At 37.8% G+C, this 20,982-nt stretch overlaps 1 protein-coding gene across 3 annotated transcripts in view; it reads left to right on the top strand.

The window, feature by feature from the left end:
- The window catches only part of TNPO3 (transportin 3), an 80,504-nt gene that overhangs the window by 50,186 nt on the left and 9,336 nt on the right, over positions 1–20,982 (top strand). For 2 of the 3 annotated variants that reach the window (XM_061198706.1, XM_061198707.1), the window contains exons 12-21: positions 2,082–2,273; positions 3,947–4,038; positions 4,926–5,002; positions 6,498–6,558; positions 7,431–7,571; positions 10,303–10,419; positions 11,287–11,381; positions 12,608–12,764; positions 14,294–14,461; positions 20,411–20,523. In XM_061198706.1, the coding sequence (XP_061054689.1) occupies positions 2,082–2,273; positions 3,947–4,038; positions 4,926–5,002; positions 6,498–6,558; positions 7,431–7,571; positions 10,303–10,419; positions 11,287–11,381; positions 12,608–12,764; positions 14,294–14,461; positions 20,411–20,523 (1,213 nt within the window). Of the gene's footprint in view, positions 1–2,081; positions 2,274–3,946; positions 4,039–4,925; positions 5,003–6,497; positions 6,559–7,430; positions 7,572–10,302; positions 10,420–11,286; positions 11,382–12,607; positions 12,765–13,718; positions 14,264–14,293; positions 14,462–20,410; positions 20,524–20,982 lie in introns of those variants that run through there. The other variant, XM_061198708.1, reaches the window with a different exon arrangement.

Genomic DNA, 20,982 nt, shown 5'->3' with positions numbered 1-20,982 from the left:
ATCAGACTGTCCTGTAGTTCTAAACTAGAAGCTGCTAATAGGCTAAAGCAAAGGGGTGGGGGGTGTTATTTCAGTGTTAAATACATGCTCCATTTAAAAACTAAGAATTTTTTTTTTTTAATTTATTTATTTATTTTATTTATGGCTGTGTTGGGTCTTCGTTTCTCTGTGAGGGCTTTCTCTAGTTGTGGCAAGCGGGGGCCACTCTTCATCGCAGTGCGCGGGCCTCTCACTATCGCGGCCTCTCTTGTTGCGGAGCACAGGCTCCAGACGCGCAGGCTCAGTAATTGTGGCTTACGGGCCCAGTTGCTCCGCGGCATGTGGGATCTTCCCAGACCAGGGCTCGAACCCCTGTCCCCTGCATTGGCAGGCAGATTCTCAACCACTGCGCCACCAGGGAAGCCCCAAGAATTATTATTGAAAATAAATAAGTACAAACTAGAATGAAGAATGTTGAGTTATATAACCTCTGGCTGCCTTTACTGACTTGAAAAAATAACTAAAGATCATATAGAATAACTTTAGAATTGAAAGTAAATTTAGAAATAATTTCTTCTAATCCCCTCATTTTGCAGATGAGGAAACTGAAATCCAGAGAGACTAAATAATTTATCTAGGTTAATATATATTAAGCCCACCTGATATTCAAAACTGATATATTCTGAGAATTTTAAGAATTCTCAAATTCGTGAATATCATTAAGTTTGTGCTGTACTAATCTTTATTACCACCTTTCGACTTGATTTTATTTTACATATGATCTTTTTTTATTGACTGAAACTCTTACTTAAAAAGAGATGTGTGTTCCTATTTTCTTGTTTCTGTATACAGAGCATATAAGATAGATAGGCTTATTACATCATAGCTGAGCCACTTTCAAGTTCAACATACCATTTAAAAATTTTTTCAAAATACCTATTTTCTAATTCTTAAATCTCTTCACTTCCATTATCTGTCTCAAAATTTGGCTTTCTTTTCTGAACACTTTTTCCACAAAGAAACTAAGTGGGTTTATCTGTTTGTTAAGACTTACCATTCAGTACCACCTATAGTATCTCATTCAAATTTGTGCCTCAATTAGAAGACAAATTGCTGAGTGTTCATACTTACTCTAGAATAGTCAAAAACACAAATATTTAATTTGAGAATCATTGAAGCCTATAGTATTTAGAGTTGCGTGGGCTAGGTTTTAGATTCTAGTTCTGATTCCCATGCTAAACAGACCTTTTTTTTTTTTTTTGTGGAGGGGAGCAGGTTCATGCTGGGTTGGTGCATTGTTTTTGTCATTAGACTAGAAATGGAGATAACTTTTAAATGGGCTTTCAGAGATTACTTCTTTTATAAGGTTTGGTATGCAGTTACTCTGTAGTACACATAAAATGCTCTTTAACCATGTATGATTTTTCTTAGGGTTTTTTCATAGAAAAACATTCTGATTTTTATGAAGCAAGGTAAAGGATAACTAGGATTTGCTTTATAGGAATTCGCCTTTGTAATCACTTTTCTTAGAACACTTACATTTGGCAGAAAGTAAAACATAATGAATTAATTCTTTTAGAAGTGCTAAAGATCCATCTGTGTGGTTTGGGGGCCTTTTATAATTATAAAGAAGCAAGTATAAAAGTGTCAGCTTTAGATAACTGTCATTGTCCTGATTAATGTAGACTGCTTTTTTTTTTTTTTTTTTTAACAAAGTGACTAATCTCTGAGTATAATGGTACTCTCTGAGCTTTATCGTCTTTCTTACATTACCCTATTAATACTTGATGGTTATATCCACCAGTGGTTTCAGACTGAATCAGTGGTTTTCAAACTGTGCTCTGTGAAGCCCTAGCAACAAGCAACAGTTGATTTCCACAAGGAAAGAAATGGAAGATAAATAGATAGGACTCTCTCTGACACCATTTGTCAGTGAGATCAGCTCCATTTTTATATGTAAAAACATTGGAGTTTAAACACATTTCATTTTTTAAAAATGGTTCTTTTGCTTAAAAAGTGAATGTAAAACCTTTGTTCTAACAAATAGAAATTTTCCTTGAGTTTCAAATAATGTAATCTTTACGTATGGATTTTCTCCTTAGACCCTGTGTTGGGCTATTTGATGAAAGGACTGTGTGAAAAACCTCTGGCTTCTGCTGCAGCCAAAGCCATTCATAACATTTGCTCTGTCTGCCGAGACCACATGGCTCAGCACTTTCATGGACTCCTAGAGATTGCCCGTTCCCTTGATTCCTTCATGTTGTCTCCAGAAGCTGCTGTGGGCTTGCTAAAAGGTATTTACTTAAGATATTAAGAAGGAACAGTCTCTAAGCCAATTCTAGGGGTTATATCATTTGTATCCCACTTTTCAGTGCAGTTTACTCAGTTATGGGGAAGGTCACTCAGAGGGGAGGGTGTTGATTATGTGTACATGCATTCTTAGAATATTTTAAGGCTATATAACTAATACAAAGTGCTTACAGTATTTATAGCACGAACCTAGATTTTGCGTGGAGACAACACATTGGAACTAAACATAGTTCCTTTTTGAGTTGGGGCAGAGAATAAAAACGGAGACCAAATAAGCATTGCTATACCAAAGAAGTAAGTGGAAATTTAAAGGTAGTGTGCCTGGCTCAGTCCTATAACTAGAAGCCAAGGGTTCTGGTCGCTTAATGGTCTTTAACCATTACTGATCAGTTTACACTGATCAAGAGGCAAACAGCCAGGGTGGTGGTGAAACTCAGAGTAATGGAAGAACTAGAGATATTATGCTAGGGGAAAAGACTTAGAGGAGACTTTAACATAGTGGCTATTTTTAAATATTTGAAAGATTATCTTAGAAAAGAGGGAACAGATTTATTTTATGAGGAATTGATTGTTGACAGTTTACTGGCTCCTAGAAAGAAAATGCTTTGTAACCATACTTTCTGAAAACAAATTGGGGTGTCCTGTGAGGTAGTGAAATCCTTAAAGCTAGTATATCAAATAAAAGATTGAGCAATCTTTTATTGGGGTATATCAAGTAAAAGATTGGGTAATACGGCCTGTGTAGCATCTTTTAAGTCTCTGTGAGTGGCAGACAGCCTTGTCCAGATTGGGTGACTGTTAAATGTCAACTAACTGTTCTTTCTCACTTCTACGGTCAGGTTCCCTACCAGCCAATGTAACTATGCATTTTCAAGACAGATTTTCTTTTCTTTTCAATCTTCTTTTGCCACATTTTCTGGCGTTAAATCAGGTCAGATTTTTCTTAACTACTGCCAGTGGGTATCGCTGCCATCTTGTCATTTTCTCGTGAAATTTAACCTTGATGCTAATGTGACGTCTAACTTATAATAGAATGTGGCATCCCAGCTATATCAGTGGTATCTTCTAGATATAGGAAACTTATTAGTAACATTCTTTTCTATAGGGATAAATTAAAAGGAGAAAATTGTATTTGTTAGATTTTTTCCTCCTAGTTTTAAATAAAAAATCTAATTCGTCCATGGTTTATAGACTGTCAAGAAAAATCATTCAGTTTTTTATTCAAATGTGAAGGTTTATGGATTTATTACTGTTTATTTGGGGGGAAAAGGGAGAGGGGAGATTTTTGCAACTATTTAAAAATGAAAGAAAGACAAACTTAACTATTACTTTTCTGTTCAAAGCACTCATTTAAGTCTTTGAAGAATTGGAAGTGGGGCTATGTATTTAAACATCTTTAAACCAATAGGCTGCTGAGGAGAAATAGTTTAATATTAACTTCAGTTGTAAATGTCAATGTGAAAGGCGGTATGGTCTTCTAAGCCAAATGAAGAAAAACCCAACCATAAATAACAAACTATTATAATTTAAAAACAGTGCTGATCTTTTTGAAAGAATGGAACCAGTCAGCCTTTTCTGTTAGCCATATGATGTAGACCAATGAATTACCTCAGTTCAGCTTTTATTTTCTTCATTTGTATCTTCTTTTGTCTTTCAGGGACAGCACTTGTCCTAGCCAGATTACCTTTGGATAAAATTACTGAATGTCTTAGTGAACTATGTTCTGTTCAGGTTATGGCATTGAAAAAGGTGAGTCCAATTAAGTAAGGGGTGAAACAAATATAATATGTTTACATGTTAGAAAGGAAAAGACAAAATTTTTTATTTGCAGGTGGTCTTTTATCTAACCAGAAAAGCCAAGAGAATGAACTGAGAAGTTATTAAAATTAATAAGTTTATCAAAGTAGCTATATATATGAAATAAGTATTCCAAAATCAGTAGATTTTCACTGTATCAGAAATACCATTTACAAGATGACAGTGGGAAAAACACCATTCAAGTTAACAACTAAAACCATAACCTATCATGTTTCCTTGAAGAGTGTTGTAAAAACGTCAGCTCTTCTCATATTACTTTTATGGTACAATAGCAATGAACATACCAGTGGGATTTTTAGGAGAACTTGACGAAGTGACTCTAAAGTTTATCTCTAATAATATGCTGGTAGAAGTATCTAAGAAATTTTAGGAAAGAAGAGTAAGAGGTGGCAACTTGCCTTACCTCTTAAAATATATTATAAAGCTATAATGATTTTGAAGCTTTATATTATAAGAGTATAATATAAATATATATTATATAGTATAATACATATAATCTATATTATAATGTATAATGTCTACAATATCCTAATCATTGTAAAAGTAAATGGGAAAAAATTAAATGATACTGTTTTCCACTCCACAATGATCATATAGTAAAAGTTAATATGCATTCCTGGCCAGGATGCAGTAAGATGGAGGAAAATAATTTGCTAATATGAATTTAAAAGTTTTTACCATTTTGAGTAACTTTCAGGAATCTGTTATAAGGAAATAATCAGAGATTGAGACAGAGGTTGATGTACAAGGGTATATATTGCAGTGTTTGCTGTAGGTTTGTATGTGTAATGACTGGGTGTGAATATCTGTCTCTTCAGCTGTTGTCTCAGGAGCCCAGCAACGGCATATCCTCAGATCCCACTGTGTTCTTAGATCGCCTTGCAGTGATATTTAGGTAAGAAGAGAGATGCCAGGTTCCTGCCCTGGGTTAAAAGCTCCAATGAGACCATTATGTATTGAAGTAAGGAAGTGTTTTTTCCTCCAACTTCCGAGTACCTCCTATAAACTCCCTTTGTCAGGAGACTAATTTAGTCCTATTACAATTGCAAAGGCAAATTCTAAGAATTTATTTTTGGTAGACCTTTGTCAAAAGACCCTTTAAAATGTAATTAATTCTCTAGGTCTCTAGATCAGTGATTCTCAAACTTTAACATGCATCAAAGTTGCCTGTAGTACTTAAATTACCAAGGCAACAGATTGCTGGGTCCCATTCCCAGAGTGTCTGATGGATTGGATCTTGGATAGGACCCAAGAATTTACATTTCTAATAAGTTCGCAGATGTTGTTGCTTTTTATTCCAAGGACTACACTTTCAGAGTCATTGCTATATAGTGTATGGGTGCAAAAAAATAATGAAGCCTCTTCAGTAACCAGGTGAAATTAAACTTTCTTTGAAGTCAAGAGGAGCGTAATGATTAAAACAGCATTAGAGTGACAGTGTTCAAAGAGTGATCCTTTCTTAGTTGCATAATAAATTTGTGAGTCCTGTAGGTATAACTGGAATATCAATTAATAGTTGCATAAAAACCTATGTGGAAGAAATTAAAACTGAGGTGTTGTTTTAGCTTGTTAGTTCTTGTCTACAAATATCTTTTTCTGAGTTGGTATAATGCTTTCCTTATATAATTAGGGGAGCCCTGTTGCATACCATTCTGAGAGCCTATTAACAATAACTCCTATTTCACAATAAATGAAAGAAAATCTGCAAAAGGTGGACATGCCCTGATTTTTAAAAAATTAGATTTTTATTGAGTTGCTATTGAGCTTTTTAAAATTCAAGAATTTTGTTGCTTTGAAGAGGTAGGTAGCTAATCGTAGTGTTTTTCTGTTTTTGTTTTTTTTCCTGCTTTCCTTCAAATTAGTGGATTCTAGAACTAGACAAATAGTTGGATTGGATATACTGTGGGTGGGCCCATGTTGTGTATCATTGGATTTAGACTAGAACCATGAGAAACATCTTTGGTAGACCAGGGTTCCTAATGCTTTTGCCTTTTAATGCTGGGAATGAAGCAGTACTTGGTTTCTCATAGTGGATTCAGACAATCTGAATATATTTATTAGTTTGGAAGAAACTACATATTCAGGTTTATAAAGGGAAAAAAGATGGAAAGGATAGTTGTAGCGCCCCACACCCACAGCCATGTAGCCAGAGTTGGATTGAATTTACATGTTACAGTAGAAGAGGCTTAAAGGTGAGAAAAAATTGATGGGATGATTAAACCTGTGCTTGTGTTTGAACAGAGTGGGAGAAAAAGGTATTGAGTCTTAAAAATACTCTGGTTTTCTTTAATTGGTGAGAATGATACTAAGTAAACTAACAGGGATTAGGGCCCTGGGTCCTTGATGAAATTGCTCTTCTTTCGCTAATTTGGGCCATTGTCTTTCCCCAGGCACACCAATCCCATTGTGGAAAATGGACAGACTCATCCGTGCCAAAAAGTCATACAGGAAGTAAGTGCTAATGTACGCCTGTGGAGCTTCCTTTTTCCTTATAAGGCTCTGGGTAACTGAAGTGAGAAGGTACTGTCTTCTAGGTTCACAGGAAGATTCAATTTGTTGATATGCTTTAAATATCAATGAAAAGAGCAACAGAACCATCCAGATAAATATTTTTGATTTTAGATTTGGTAAGAAAACAGGCTGTGGGGAAATGCACTGAAAGGCCAAAGTAGGGAGAGATTAACTGTGTGAATCTTATTGTTGCTGGGAGGCATGATCATTACCGGCAAAATGTTTTTGACAAAGCCAGTTAGCCATCATAGTTAGTTTCCTCTTTGATAATGTACTTCCTTTGTACTTTTTTTAAAAACTGAGGGTAATGTGAGGATCAGAGGGCATGTTTTGAGAAGTGCTTTTCAGACTTCAGGGGGGAAACACCAAATATCCTTAAGTGTTCAGTGATATCAAACCTTGCCATTTCCTTAGCTCTAGTCCTTTTGTTCAAGGTCTTCCAACTTCTTGGAACTGTCTTTAAATATCTCTTCCTCTATAATTCATTCTGCTTCTTCCCATCCTAAATCAGGAAGTCCAGAATTTAGGAAAATATGTATCTTTGTCTTTTCGTAAAGTTAGACATGCTCCTCTTGAGTTGTAAAGAGTCATTGTGCTTCCGTTAAGAAGTGGTTGTTTCAGTGATGGGTAGTGTATTGAACCTCAGCACATATACACACACCCACTGACCAGAATCAGGCCATGTGTGTTCCTATAAAGAAAGATTTTTCCAAATTATTTAAAAGCCAAATAAGTTGTTACCAACTTGGGAGCATTTTTTTCAGCACTTAGTTGTTCATTTTCTTTCTGTGCTCTTTTCACTTTTGACTCAGATATGGCCAGTTTTATCTGAGACTCTAAATAAGCACCGGGCTGATAATCGGATTGTAGAACGTTGTTGCAGGTGCCTCCGTTTTGCTGTTCGCTGTGTAGGCAAAGGATCTGCAGCCCTGCTGCAGCCACTAGTCACACAGGTGAGTTCTCTACAAGAGGGAAAATGTAGAGTATACAGACTTCTGAAATAGGAGCCTTTTAGAACAAAAACTCTGCTGATGAAATGAAACATTTTTGTATTTCTTAAATACAAACTAAAGTATATTTGAAAGAGATAAGTAGTGCCTGTGGTAGGTATGTTATTTATAAGGCAAATAGCCTGTAATCTGTTCTGTATAGTGATAGTCTAAATAGCAGCACATTTCAGTGTGGAATTCAGAAATGGGAATGACTTTAATGCTCAGCTCTTATATACCCATGTTAAGCATTTTATATTAATTTCCTTTTTAAAAATGTGGCAAGTCAAACTTTGCTATTTCTGGCCCAAAGAGATTTTCTTCTTTCTTCACCATAGTTAGTTATTTACATAAGTCTTATTTGTCGAGAAATAAATTTGACTCTTTCAGTCACCAAGATTGGTATGTAATTATGATGGTGTGCCTCACTGTACATGGCTCTCTGAGATCATATTCATGTCTAGAATATTCTGTATGAGACACCTATGACTAGTGACTTAATTCACTAAGTAATTTATGTTGGTGTTAACCTTACAGCAGGGCCGGAACTAGATTTAAGCAAGTGAGGTGCCATGGGCACAAAATTGACGGAGGTGAGGCAAAGTGCCAGTCCTGCATTTGCAGGACTCTGAGCAAGTACCTTCTCAAATTTTGCACTCATGCTGTGAGGAGAACTACCACAGGGCTTCAGGCTAGACCCCACCCAGCCAACCTGAAGTGACCCTTCTCCACCTGGGCATCTATCAGGCTGACTCTGACAGTGAGTGCCCCCTCAAGTTCTGCCTCACTCTTAAGGAAGCTCTTACCCTGAGCCAGGGTCATGCTGTTGCAGTGTCAGTTGGTACTTACATGACCATGCCTCCTTAAATTGTAGATTTGATTAAAGTTTGTGCAGGTAAATATTTTAACAGAATTTTAATTTTTAGTGATTTTCTGTATTTACTGTACCGAGTACAACAGTATATGTTTTGCATTTAGGCTGTGTCCACCTCTGGTCAAGTGTCCCCTTCAGTGCAATACGTTCTGGGTCCAATACAATGTGATTTAACTCCCCTTTGCTATTGGAGGATACTTTCATGACTTTTATGTTATTCTTTTATTCCAGTAGCATAAGGTAGCATCTTATGTGACAAAAATCCCATAAATTCGAGGTCAGTAAACTACAGCCAGTGGGCCTGCCACGTGTTTTTGTAAATAAAGTTTTACTGAGAGATAGTCATGCTTATTCATCTAATTATTGCTTATTGGCCATTTTTGTGCTACAGTGGCAAAGTTAAGTAGTCAAAAGATTGTAAGGCCGGCAGAGCCTAAAACTTTTACCATCTGGCCCTTTAAGAAAAAGTTTGCCAACCCGTAACTTATATTGTTCGTTAAGTACAGCATATAGTTTTGAGTATACAACACTGAACAGATTCATAGCTCCCATCTCGTGTTCTTTTCATGGTATATGCTGATAAGCGCCAGTTACTCTACCCTTCCGCTCCCACCAAGCTCAAAGAATTGAATTTATATAATAAGATGAATACATATGTGTTGCATGGCCTTCTTTTTCCCTCTTGCTGTACCACGCAGCTTGTGGGATCTTAGTTTCCTGACCGGGGATCGAACCCTGGACCCATGGCAGTGAAAGTCCTAACCACTGGACTGCCAGGGAATTCCCATGTGATGGCATTTTAAATAGATGAATGTACGGTGGCCTCTTAATTTTTGGAGGATAGTAGGGTAAAAATCCTAAACAAATAATTTAATTTAAATATTTATATTATATTAAAATTTTTTATTCTGTAGAGATTCAGATATCTTGATTGGAAACGCTGTTTTTACTCAAAAGATTAAATAGAGGGGTTTAGAAGCCAATTTAAACAATGCTTTCAGAGTCTCCTCTAATATGAAGGGCATTGGATATTTTGTTCCTGCTGTGGTTGTTTTTTTAAAAAAGAATTATCTTTGATGCAAATAAGAGCAACTTGTAGGTTGGAAAATTAAGGTATATTGTTAGGGTTTTGTAAATATTACACAAGCCTTGGATAATAACTCTTTAATGGTTCCAGCTTGAAGTAAATATTACACAACTCTCCTACAACATTGTTTTGGAAAGATAAAAAAAGGTCAAAGGCTTGAAAGAACTCTAAATAGAGTACTTGAAAATAATTGAGGAATTGAGCCCTATGTTTTAGAAAAATGTTGCCAACAAGCTTTACTACGTTGTCTTAAAGAGAAGAGACCAGTCTATCTCAGAATTTCTTCCTCCAGACAGCTACCTAAGCTGATACTTTTTTAAAAAATTAATTAATTAATTAATTAATATTTATTTTTGGCTACGTTGGGCCTTCGTTGCTGCGCGCGGGCTTTCTCTACTTATGGCGAGCGGGGGCCACTCTTCGTTGCAGTGCGCGGGCTTCTCAATGTGGTGGCTTTTCTCGTTGTGGAGCACAGGCTCTAGGCAGGCGGGCTTCAGTAATTGTGGCACGCGGGCTTCAGTAGTTGTGGCTCGCGGGCTCTAGAGCACAGGCTCAGTAGTTGTGGCACACGGGCTTAGTTGCTCCGCGGCATGTGGGATCTTCCCAGACCAGGGCCCGAACCCGTGTCCCCTGCACTGGCAGGCGGATTCTTACCCACTGCGCCACCAGGGAAGTCCTAAGCTGATACTTTTTGAGGGGTAAAGAATTGAACTAATTGGGTTTTCCCTTGGCAGATGGTGAATGTTTACCATGTACATCAGCATTCCTGTTTCCTGTACCTTGGTAGTATCCTTGTGGATGAGTATGGCATGGAAGAGGGCTGTCGGCAGGGACTACTAGACATGCTCCAGGTATGTTTTCTTGGAGGGTCTAAAGGCCTAGCGGTGTGTTCTTCACCATGTCTTTAATTCTGTTGCTTCTTCATATTTCCTTCCCAGGCATGATGATGTCCTAATAATAGGGAGGTAGAACTTCCTAGTTGTTCTCTGGACAGGCCTGCTTGGGAGAATGAGAGAGAGATTGACCACACAAATGTACTGGTCATTACAGTTATTACTGTCTGATTTATGCTATCCAGAGATAGGATTTTTTTGGAGGGTGGGAAGGTGGACAAGTGGATTTAAAATAAAGGATCTCTAAGCTCAAGCATGATTCTGTTTTTAATTTCTTGCCTGGAACAGCCAATGAACTAGTTTACTTAGGAGGGATGGTCTTAGGGTAAATAGCAGGCATCGGAAAAGTCTCCTGATATACTGCTTTTACCCTCTCCTATTCACAGGGCGGGGAAATATATTAGGGAGTTAAATCATAATGCTCCTTTTCCCAAGATGTCTTTCCCTTTAAAATTGACATTTCATAGTTATTATTATTAAAACATCAACTACTCCCTTAGTGGACCAGACCATATCTAGTACATAAGCACAGTCTTCACTTTCAGAAGCTTCTAAAAATTTGAGGTGACATCTACCCAGTTTCATCAACAGAAATCTGTACCCTCAACCCCTTCTGAAATGTGGACTTCATATGTGAAGACTGTTTTTGTCAACTGAGAAAGATTTATATCTTCCCTTTCTTGATCTCTCATCAAAGTCTTTTTCTTTTCTTACTTATCTGTGCTTTCCCTCTTTGTTCTCTTTGTATATGTTATGATATTTAGCAAGTCTGAATCCCATGGCATTAATTTACAAGCATTTGTTTTAAAATCACTTCTTTTCTAGGCACTGTGCATGCCCACCTTTCAGCTCTTAGAACAGCAGAATGGGCTCCAGAATCACCCTGACACTGTGGACGACCTATTCAGGCTAGCCACCAGGTCAGTCCTTCTGAAGAGCAACCCTTTTTTTTTATTGCTCATCCTCATCACTGCTTGATCTTGTCACCTAACAGTTAACTGTTTCCTTCTCTGTAAAGTGAGGTAAGAGGAGTAGGTAGATTAATGGTTCATAACCCAAAGTTAAATCGTGAACCAGAATATTCCCATAAATGAAGAAGAGTTGGATGAGAACAGGGGAAAATAACTGATTTCCTTGCATGAAGGAGGGAACATGCCCAAGACAATAAAAATGAGCTTTGCAAGAATATTTGACTAGACAGTCTGTAGAATCCCATGTAGTTTTAACATTTTATGGTACTATGATGTCATGCTTTACTTAAACTTCTTCCTTGAGAAGCTTAGCATCCTTTAGATATAATCATATCTCAGAATAAAAAATCCTTAGGCTTTTAATGTGCCTTAGAAGTTATCTGGTATGTACTTCCCACCTCTACCCCTAGCCAGCCACCCCACTTTTTGCTTAAATTCCTTTCACTAGTAACACTGACATTTATGTTCATTCTTAGTCTTTAGCTCAGGAATTTGAACCAGATCAATTAGTAATGAACACTGTTTTTTTTGTTAATTTTTGGACAAGTTAGAAAACCCTTTTTTTTTGTGTGTGTGTGTGTTGGTATGAGAGAATTGTTGGGTGGGTTGTCAACCTGTTTTCCTGGTGTGTTCCTTGAAAAATGAATCTCTAGAGATGCTCTTTACACAAATGGTTGCCTGGTAAAATAAATTTGGAACAGTGTTTTATCTTTTTCTTGGAGATTCTCTGTAAACATTAGAGGATCTGAGAAAACTGAGTGGAAAGTATAGAGTTCCCATATACCCCTAGCTTCCCCTCTCCTTCCCCACAGCCTCCTTACTATCAACATCCCCCACCAGAGTGGTCCATTTGTTAGAATTGATGAACCTCCATTGACACGTCATTGTTAAAGTCCATAGTTTACATTAGGGTTCTGTCTTGGTGGTGTTCTTTCTATGGGTTTGGACAAATGTGTAATGACATAATGACATATATCCACCATTATAGTATCATACAGAATAGTTTTACTACCCTAAAAATCCTGTGTGCTTCACCTATTCATCCCCCTACCCTCCACTCCCTCAATCCCTAACAATCACTGATCTTTTTCCTGTCTCCATAGTTTTGCCTTTTACACTGGCTGCTTTTATAGCCTAATCCTGTCATTTATACATAGCTTGTCTTTCCACACCAGGTTTATTCAGCGTAGCCCTGTTACCTTGCTGAGGAGCCAGGTTGTCATCCCTATCTTACAATGGGCCATTGCCTCTACTACCCTGGACCACCGGGATGCCAACTGTAGTGTCATGAGGTTCCTACGAGACCTCATCCACACAGGGGTAGCCAATGATGTAAGTATAAACAATGTAGTCTTTCTACTTTGTAGCTCATTGTTTTCTCATATCTCTTTCTCATTCCTTAGGGGAAAACCAGCATCTCCTTATTTGATCTGTGTTAGTAGGCATATTCCATAGTGGATCATTCAGTAACCAAAATATCAACTAGTAGATTTAAGACAACCTGTACTAAGTGTCGTAAGCTGTATCAACTAGTCTGAAATTATCTCTGCTCCCAAGCCATTTGGTGTCTAATTGAAGAGAGAAACAGATACGGTTATAAAGAATTAAACAACAGCAACAAGGCAGTATTTGATTGTCAGATAAGTGATAAAAGTCATGATTGCTATGAGATCAGAGGAGGGAAAACTCTTTGGAAAGAAGTAGGTTGGGATAACTTTCTGGAAGAGGAAGGACCTCAGTGGAGCTATTTGGATGGATTGGAGAGGGGAGGAAAATCTAACTGGGGTATAAATCAAAATCAGAGAAAGTCAGGATAGTATTAAATATACTAGTAGACACTTAAGAGACCTTTTTGGCTGGAGGAGTAAAGTGGTTCACAAAATTTTCAAAGGTAGGTTTGACTAGATGTGGAGTAGAATTGAAGGTAAGGGAGAGCAGTGAAGAATTAAGTATGTGACTAGGCTAATTACTGACGAATTTTGACAGTAAAAAGAGAGAGGGAAAAGAAGAAAATAACTAGAAGTGAAAGGCACTTTAAAAGTTTTTTTTTTTCAACATATTAGAAATATGTATATTCAAAGACTAAGAAGGAAGAAAATAAGTAAGATTTTTTTTGATAGAGATTAGATACCTGATAGAAGTCTTCTTTTTTTCAGTTGCTTTTTAAAAAAGGAAATACAGATACTTTAAATTATTTTTTAACAGAAAAAAAAAGGTTAAGAAAATTGCTACCCTTAATCTCTAACCATTGTTTCTCTTCTGTGTTCTATTCATGAAAAACCTAAGGGTTGGGCCTTCCTGGTGGCGCAGTGGTTAAGAATCCGCCTGCCAATGCAGGGGACACGGGTTCGAGCCCTGGTCCGGGAAGATCCCACATGCCGCGGAGCAAGTAAGCCCGTGCGCCACAACTACTGAGCCTTCGCTCTAGAGCCCGAGTGCCACAACTACTGAGGCTTGCGTGCCTAGAGCCCGTGCTCCACAACAAGAGACTCCACCGCAATGAGAAGCCCGCACACCACAACAAAGAGAAGCCCCCGCTCGCTGTGCAACTAGAGAAAGTCCGCATGCAGCAATGAAGACCCAATGCAGCCAAAAATAAAATAAATAAATTTATTAAAAAAAAAAAAACTTAAAAAAAGCTAAGGGTTAAGGTTAATCTCTGCTGAAGCCCATGCCCATTTCCTTGAAACTAAACTCTTAATGTTTTCTTCCTGGTGACAGAACGTTTAGTGCACCTTGTGAATCCAGCTGTTATATATACTTTCTTCCCTGGGAAAGAGGGATTACTAGACTAAAGGGGAAAGAGTACTTGCTCTTTGGAAAGTTGAAATTAGAATTTTCCTGTTCCTGTTTTCTTACAGCATGAAGAAGACTTTGAATTACGGAAAGAACTGATTGGACAGGTGATGAACCAGCTTGGACAGCAACTTGTAAGCCAGCTGCTTCACACGTGCTGCTTCTGTCTCCCCCCATACACCCTACCAGATGTGGCCGAAGTGCTCTGGGAGATCATGCAAGTTGACAGACCGGTAAGATTGTTTTCATAATCTTTTTAAAGAGTTAAGAGTTAGGGTTAGTCCCTAACCCTAACAAGTCCTAAACAGTTCCTTGAGAGGCTGACTATAACTTTGAAACCAGTCCTGTTGTATGTTTGTGGAACCTGATTTAGGTATATTGCTAAGTTTAATTGTTAAATGAAGGGGCCTATAGAAGGGTTCTAGAAAATATGTTTGTGTCACTGTCACAGGGTTTATTTATTACCAAAAGTGAATACTAAGCATTGAATTCAGCTATGTGGCTGGCCAGTGGGAAATTTTGTTCACTTGTGAGAGATGCCCATATTACAGGTTATTCAAGAAGTGTTAATTCATTTCAGGTTCCTTAAATAGCACTATATGGTTCCTTGGTAATAAATCTAGCCAGAGCGTTTGGAGGCATATGCATATAAAACTAGCCTACAATCTATAGCTGGATTTGTTTCCCCTTTGGATTTATTTATATCCTGTTTCAGTTCTTGAACCAGGTTCTTTATCACCTGAGCATGCAAGTTTTTTTTAGGCTATCCAGTAATGTCCAACTAATTTTAGTACTGGGCCACATGATTATAAATCAGGTTGTGTGTACTACATGAAAGTTTTGAGCATAATGATAGCATATAGTGTATAGCCTGTAAATTATTTTTTAAAATGAGGTTTATAATTTGTAATATTAATATAAAAGCAGTTCAGAAAAGTACACAGTTGGACCTAACGTGAGCTGACTTGATTGAACCACAGAAATCCAGATACATAAGTATCTTATAACTTTTAAGTCCATGTACATCTTAATGTTATCTCCTATTTTATATCACGGATTGCAGTTCTTAGCCTCAATTTCAGCAGTTTCCCAAAAAAAGAGTACACTTTCACTCTTAGACCCTAATGTTACTGAGCCAAAAGTTCTGCCTAGTCTTGGATTTGTGTGTTCATCTCCAAAATTCAATGATAAGTGTAAATTGTCTTAGGCATATGCATTACTTGATCGTTAGCTCACTCAAATGAAAAACAATCACATGTAGGGTAGATGGTAGATGTGTAATGGATTTCTAACATTTTCTCTAGGTTTCTACTTCAGAAACAGCCCCATGAACCTTAACTTTTTTTTTTTTTTAATTATTCATTTGGTTGCTCCGGGTCTTAGTTGTGGCAGACGGGCTCCTTAGTTGCGGCATGCAAACTCTTGGTTGCGGTATGCATGTGGGATCTAGTTCCCTGACCAGGGATAGAACCCGGGCCCCCTGCATTGGGAGCACAAAGTCTTAACCACAACACCACCAGGGAAGTCCCCTCCATGAACCTTAATTCTTACTCATCAAACTCTGTGAGGCTCCTGTGTGACTTTGGTTTCATCAAATAGCTCTGCAGTTCTTCCATTAGCTCAAGTGCTTCAGGAATGAATAGTACCTGTAGTTCCCTTGCTGGCTGTTCACGACACCTGTTCTATTTCAATCTAATACAGTAGTATTTTTTGTTTTTCTAAAAAGTATTCTGTGAACCCCTGGGGACCAAGTTTATTCCAAACGTTATTGATAAGAGAAATAAAATTTCCATACTCTTACTTTTAAATAAATATACTTGGTTTCCAGGTAACAAAAAACTTATTATGTACATTTAACCTTACAAAAAATTTTGGGTTTGTAAGCTTACAGGTAAGGGCTAAAGAAGAAAATGAGAGCAGCAATTTGGGGCAGGAACAGAAACCAAGTAGCCCTGTGCTCTTAAGTTTACTGTGTACCCACTGAATTGCTAAATAATATATATATTTTTTTTAATAGGGGATAGTGGGTCAAATGAATGGGGTTTTTAAAATTTATTTATTTATTTATTTATTTACCTATTTATGGCTGTGTTGGGTCTTCGTTTCTGTGCGAGGGCTTTCTCCAGTTGTGGCAAGCGGGGGCCACTCTTCATCGCGGTGCACAGGCCTCTCACTATCGCGGCCTCTCCTGTTGCGGAGCACAGGCTCCAGATGCGCAAGCTCAGTAATTGTGGCTCACGGGCCCAGCCGCCCCGCAGCATGTGGAATCCTCCCAGACCAGGGCTCGAACCCGTGTCCCCTGCATTGGCAGGCAGACTCTCAACCACTGCGCCACCAGGGAAGCCCTGCTAAATAATTTTAAAGTGATTGTTAAAATAGATAACCAACAAGGACCTACTGTATAGCACAGGGAACTCTATTCAATATTCTGTAATAACCTAAATTGGAAAAGAATTTGAAAAAGAATACATACATGTATATGTATAACTGAATCACTTTGCTGTACACCTGAAACTAACACAACATTGTTAATCAACTATCAACTATACTCCAATGTAAAATAAAAATAATTTTTTTTAAAGTGGTTGTTTTCTATAAACACCAACTTAAAACTGAGTTTTTGTAAAGGAACTCTTACATAAATTTAGGTTGTCTGTACGCTGTAAACTGATTGAAATCGTAACTAAGGGTATAAGTCTGAAGAAAATTAACATTCTTGAGCACATTCTCAATCATACATTTTCAAAGTTCAACACAGATTCTTCAGTAGAAGATGACGTACCAGCTTTGTCTCTTGACTTGAATATTTTGAGAAATAATTGATCTACATCAGTGTGTAAGTTTAAGGCATACAGCATAATGGTTTGATTTACATATATTGTGAAATGGTTACCACAGTAGGTTCAGCTAACATTCATCTTCTCCTATGGACACAATAAAAAGAAAAGAAGGAAAAAAAGAAAAAAATTTTCTCCTTTTGTTGAAAACTCATAGGATTTACTTACTTAACTAGTTCTTATTTATCTTATAACTGGAAGTTTGACCTTTTGACCACTGCCTCCAGTTTCTCTCCCCCCACTTTTTGCCTCTGGTAACCACAGGTCTGATTTCTTTTTCTATGAATTTTGTTTTGTTTTTCTAGATTCCACATATAAGTGAGATCATACAGTATTTGTCTTTCTCTGTCTAACTTATTTTGCTTACCATAATGCCTTTAAGGTCATCCATTTTGTCAGAAATGGTAGGATTTCCTCATTTTTTTTTTTTAAATAAATTTATTATTTATTTATTTATTTTGGCTGCATTGGCTCTTCATTGCTGCATGCGGGCTTTCTCTAGCTGCAGTGAGCGGGGGCTACTCTTTGTTGTGGTGCGCGGGCTTCTCATTGCAGTGGCTTCTCTTCTTGCGGAGCACAGTCTCTAGGCTCACGGGCTTCAGTAGTTGTGGCACGCGGGCTCAGTAGTTGTGGCTCGCAGGCTCTAAAGCACAGGCTTAGTAGTTGTGGTGCATGGGCTTAGTTGCTCTGTGGCATGTGGGATCTTCCCGGACCAGGGCTCGAACCCGTGTCCCCTGCATTGGCAGGTGGATTCTTAACCACTGCACCACCAGGGAAGCCCAGGATTTCCTCGTTTTTTATGGTTGAATAATAATATCCATTGTGTGTACCACATACTGCAACTTCTTTATCCATTCATCCATCCATGGACACTTAGGTTGTTTCCATGTCTTGGCTACTGTAAATAATGCTCCTGTGAACATGGGGTGTAGATATCTTTTCGAGTTAGTGTTTTTGTTTCCCTTGGATATATCCTAGAAGTAGAATTGCTGGATCATATGGTATATATATTTAATTTTTTGAGGATCCTCCAAACTGTTTTCCATAGTGGCTGTATCAATTTACAATTCCACCAACAGTGTACAAGGGTTCCCTTTTCTCCATACCCATGCCAGCACTCGTTATCTCTTATCTTTTTGATCATGACCATTCTAACAGGTGTTAAGATGATATCTCTTTATAGTTTTTTTTGTTTTTAAAGGTACAAGCTTTCAGTTTTTTATTTTTAAGAAATTCACGTTCTTTTATTTATTTATTTATTTATTTATGGCTGTGTTGGGTCTTCGTTTCTGTGCGAGGGCTTTCTCTAGTTGTGGCAAATGGGGACCACTCTTCATCGCGGTGCGCGGTCCTCTCACTATCGCGGCCTCTCTTGTTGCGGAGCACAGGCTCCAGACGTGCAGGCTCAGTAATTGTGGCTCACGGGCCCAGTTGCTCTGTGGCATGTGGTATCTTCCCAGACCAGGGCTCGAACCCGTGTCCCCTGCATTGGCAGGCAGATTCTCAACCACTGCGCCACCAGGGAAGCCCCTCTTTATAGTTTTAATTTGCGTTTTTTTCAGGTACCTGTTGGCCTTTCGTATTTCTTCTTTGGAGAAACGTTTATTGAGGTCCTTTGCCCATTTTTTAATTGAGTTATTTGGCTTTTTGCTAGACTGGTATGGGTTCTTTATGTATTTTAGATACTAGCCTCTTATCAGGTATATGGTTTGCAAATATTTTTTCCCATTCCTTAGGTTGTCTTTTTACTTTGTTGATGGTTTCTTTCGCTGTGCAGAAGCTTTTAGATTGATGTAGTTTCACTTGTTTATTTTTATTTTGCTGGTTGTGCTTTAGGTGTCATGGCCAAAAAATCATTATCAAGACCCATGTCAGAATGCTTTAGGCCTTTGTATTCTTCTAGGAGTTTCATGGTTTCAGGTCTTACATTTAGTCTTTAATCCATTTTGAGTTACTTTTTGTGAGTGGTGAAAGGCATGAGTCCAGTTTCTTTCTTCTACATGTGAGTATGCAATTATCCCAGCACTATTTATTGAAAAGGCTGTCATTTCTACATTGGGAATTCTCATCTCCTTTGTCAAATATTAGTTGACAGTATATAGTTTAGTTTCTTACTGTTTTTGTTTTGGGGGATACTTATAGTTAACTTGTGGGTCATTTTGGATGCCAAAGCTTTGTCAGTTAAGGGTTCATTCATGCTGTTTGCCTCTGCTTGTTTCTGTCTGAGTAGAATGTTGTCTTCTGCTCAGAAGGGGCAACACTTGGAGAATTATGCAGTACTTTTTAAGCATTTATAGTGGAATATTTACTTTTGCTCTAGTCTATTGTGTTCATAAATTAACAATGGGAAAACACATAATGTAAAAAATTTAGGTATAAAAAAGTTATTTTACAACTGAAAACTGTGACCAAGGCATACATCCTACTTAAGAAAGGCATGAAGAAAAATTAGAGCTTTTTCAAAGAATAACAATTCAAATGAAAATAAGAACCCAGAGGAAGTCTCTAGAATTTTGATTTTTAAGTTTGAAGAGGAAGGGGAATGGGAGCAAACAGTTTTTGTACACATGAAAGACATAAAGAGACTATGCTCAGATGTAAGTAAATTGTTTTAAAGAGCAACAAGAGGGACTTCCCTGGTGGTCCAGTGGTTAAGACTCCATCCACACTTCCATTGCAAGGGGCATGGGTTCCATCCCTGGTCAGGGAACTAAGATCCTGCATGCCATGTGGCCAAAAAAAAGAAAAATAAAAAAAGAGCAACAAGAGTGAGCAAAAAAAAAAAAAAGAATTTTCTAACCCACAGAACAGGCAGGTATCACAAAGGAACTGACTGAATATGTCTCCTACTGAGAGAAGTGACCTTAAAATCCTTAATATTCTGGATTCATATTACGTGTATACACTTTTTAAAATGTTTACTTACTCTACTTTTTGTCCCTGCTCTTTCTGGTACCTGAACTTTTGCTTTGGATTGCCTTTGATCTCTAAGCTCAAGAGTTTTCTGGCAGCTGTTTAATTTTTAAAATATTACATAAGTTTAATGACAGAAACAGAACAATAGCTTTATCCAGAAGCGACTTCACTTCCAAGGTTGAAAGGCTCTGTCTGAAATGATGCCTGCTGCCCCCTTGAAGGGAGTCTAGGCATGCCTTTGTAGGCTGTTCCAACCCCCAGTGGGTTGGAAGGCCAGAAATAGTACTTCTGTTAAGTCCTTTACTTGCTTCCAAGTTTGGGGAGCTAATGCTACTAAGGAAAACCTGTGGGTTTTGGTTATCACCTGTAGGATCTCAGTTGAGTAAGCCCTGCCTTCTTTTAAAACGCTTCTCCCTCTTCTTTGTACAGACTTTTTGTCGATGGTTAGAGAATTCCTTGAAAGGTTTGCCAAAGGAGACAACCGTGGGAGCTGTCACAGTGACACACAAACAACTTACAGATTTCCACAAACAAGTCACTAGGTGAGTGATGATCAGCAGCAGGGGTATGCAGAAAAAATATCTTTGTTTCTTATACCACCTTAGTTATAGATATACCCAGGAGTATTTTTTTGTGTGTCTTTGTAAATTCAAAGTTTTGTGTCTGTTTAGCCTTGAATTGCACAAATTGGCATTGGAAACCAATCTGGGGGAAAGTATCACCATGCTGTACATGTGTGCCTCAGTTTTATTGTACATATGTATTATACATATCCTGATGTTCTTCCAAAAGAACAGTGCGTTGAACAGCCCACTACCCTTCAGGAAATCTGTCTGTATCTTTTAAAAGTCCTTCCCAGTTCTTATCCGTATTCAGGGGTCAAGAATGCAGGTGTCTGAATAGGTGAAGCATTGGTTGTAAAATATTATAGAGTGATGTGGACTGCAGTGAATTAGGAAATTTTTGCTGTGCCTAAAGATATTCAAATTCTAATTTAATTC

The sequence above is a fragment of the Eubalaena glacialis genome, chromosome 8 (assembly GCF_028564815.1).
Source record: "Eubalaena glacialis isolate mEubGla1 chromosome 8, mEubGla1.1.hap2.+ XY, whole genome shotgun sequence".
NCBI lineage: Eukaryota > Metazoa > Chordata > Mammalia > Artiodactyla > Balaenidae > Eubalaena > Eubalaena glacialis.
Note: the sequence above shows the minus strand (reverse complement) of the source record. Positions and strands in the feature narration are given on the sequence as shown.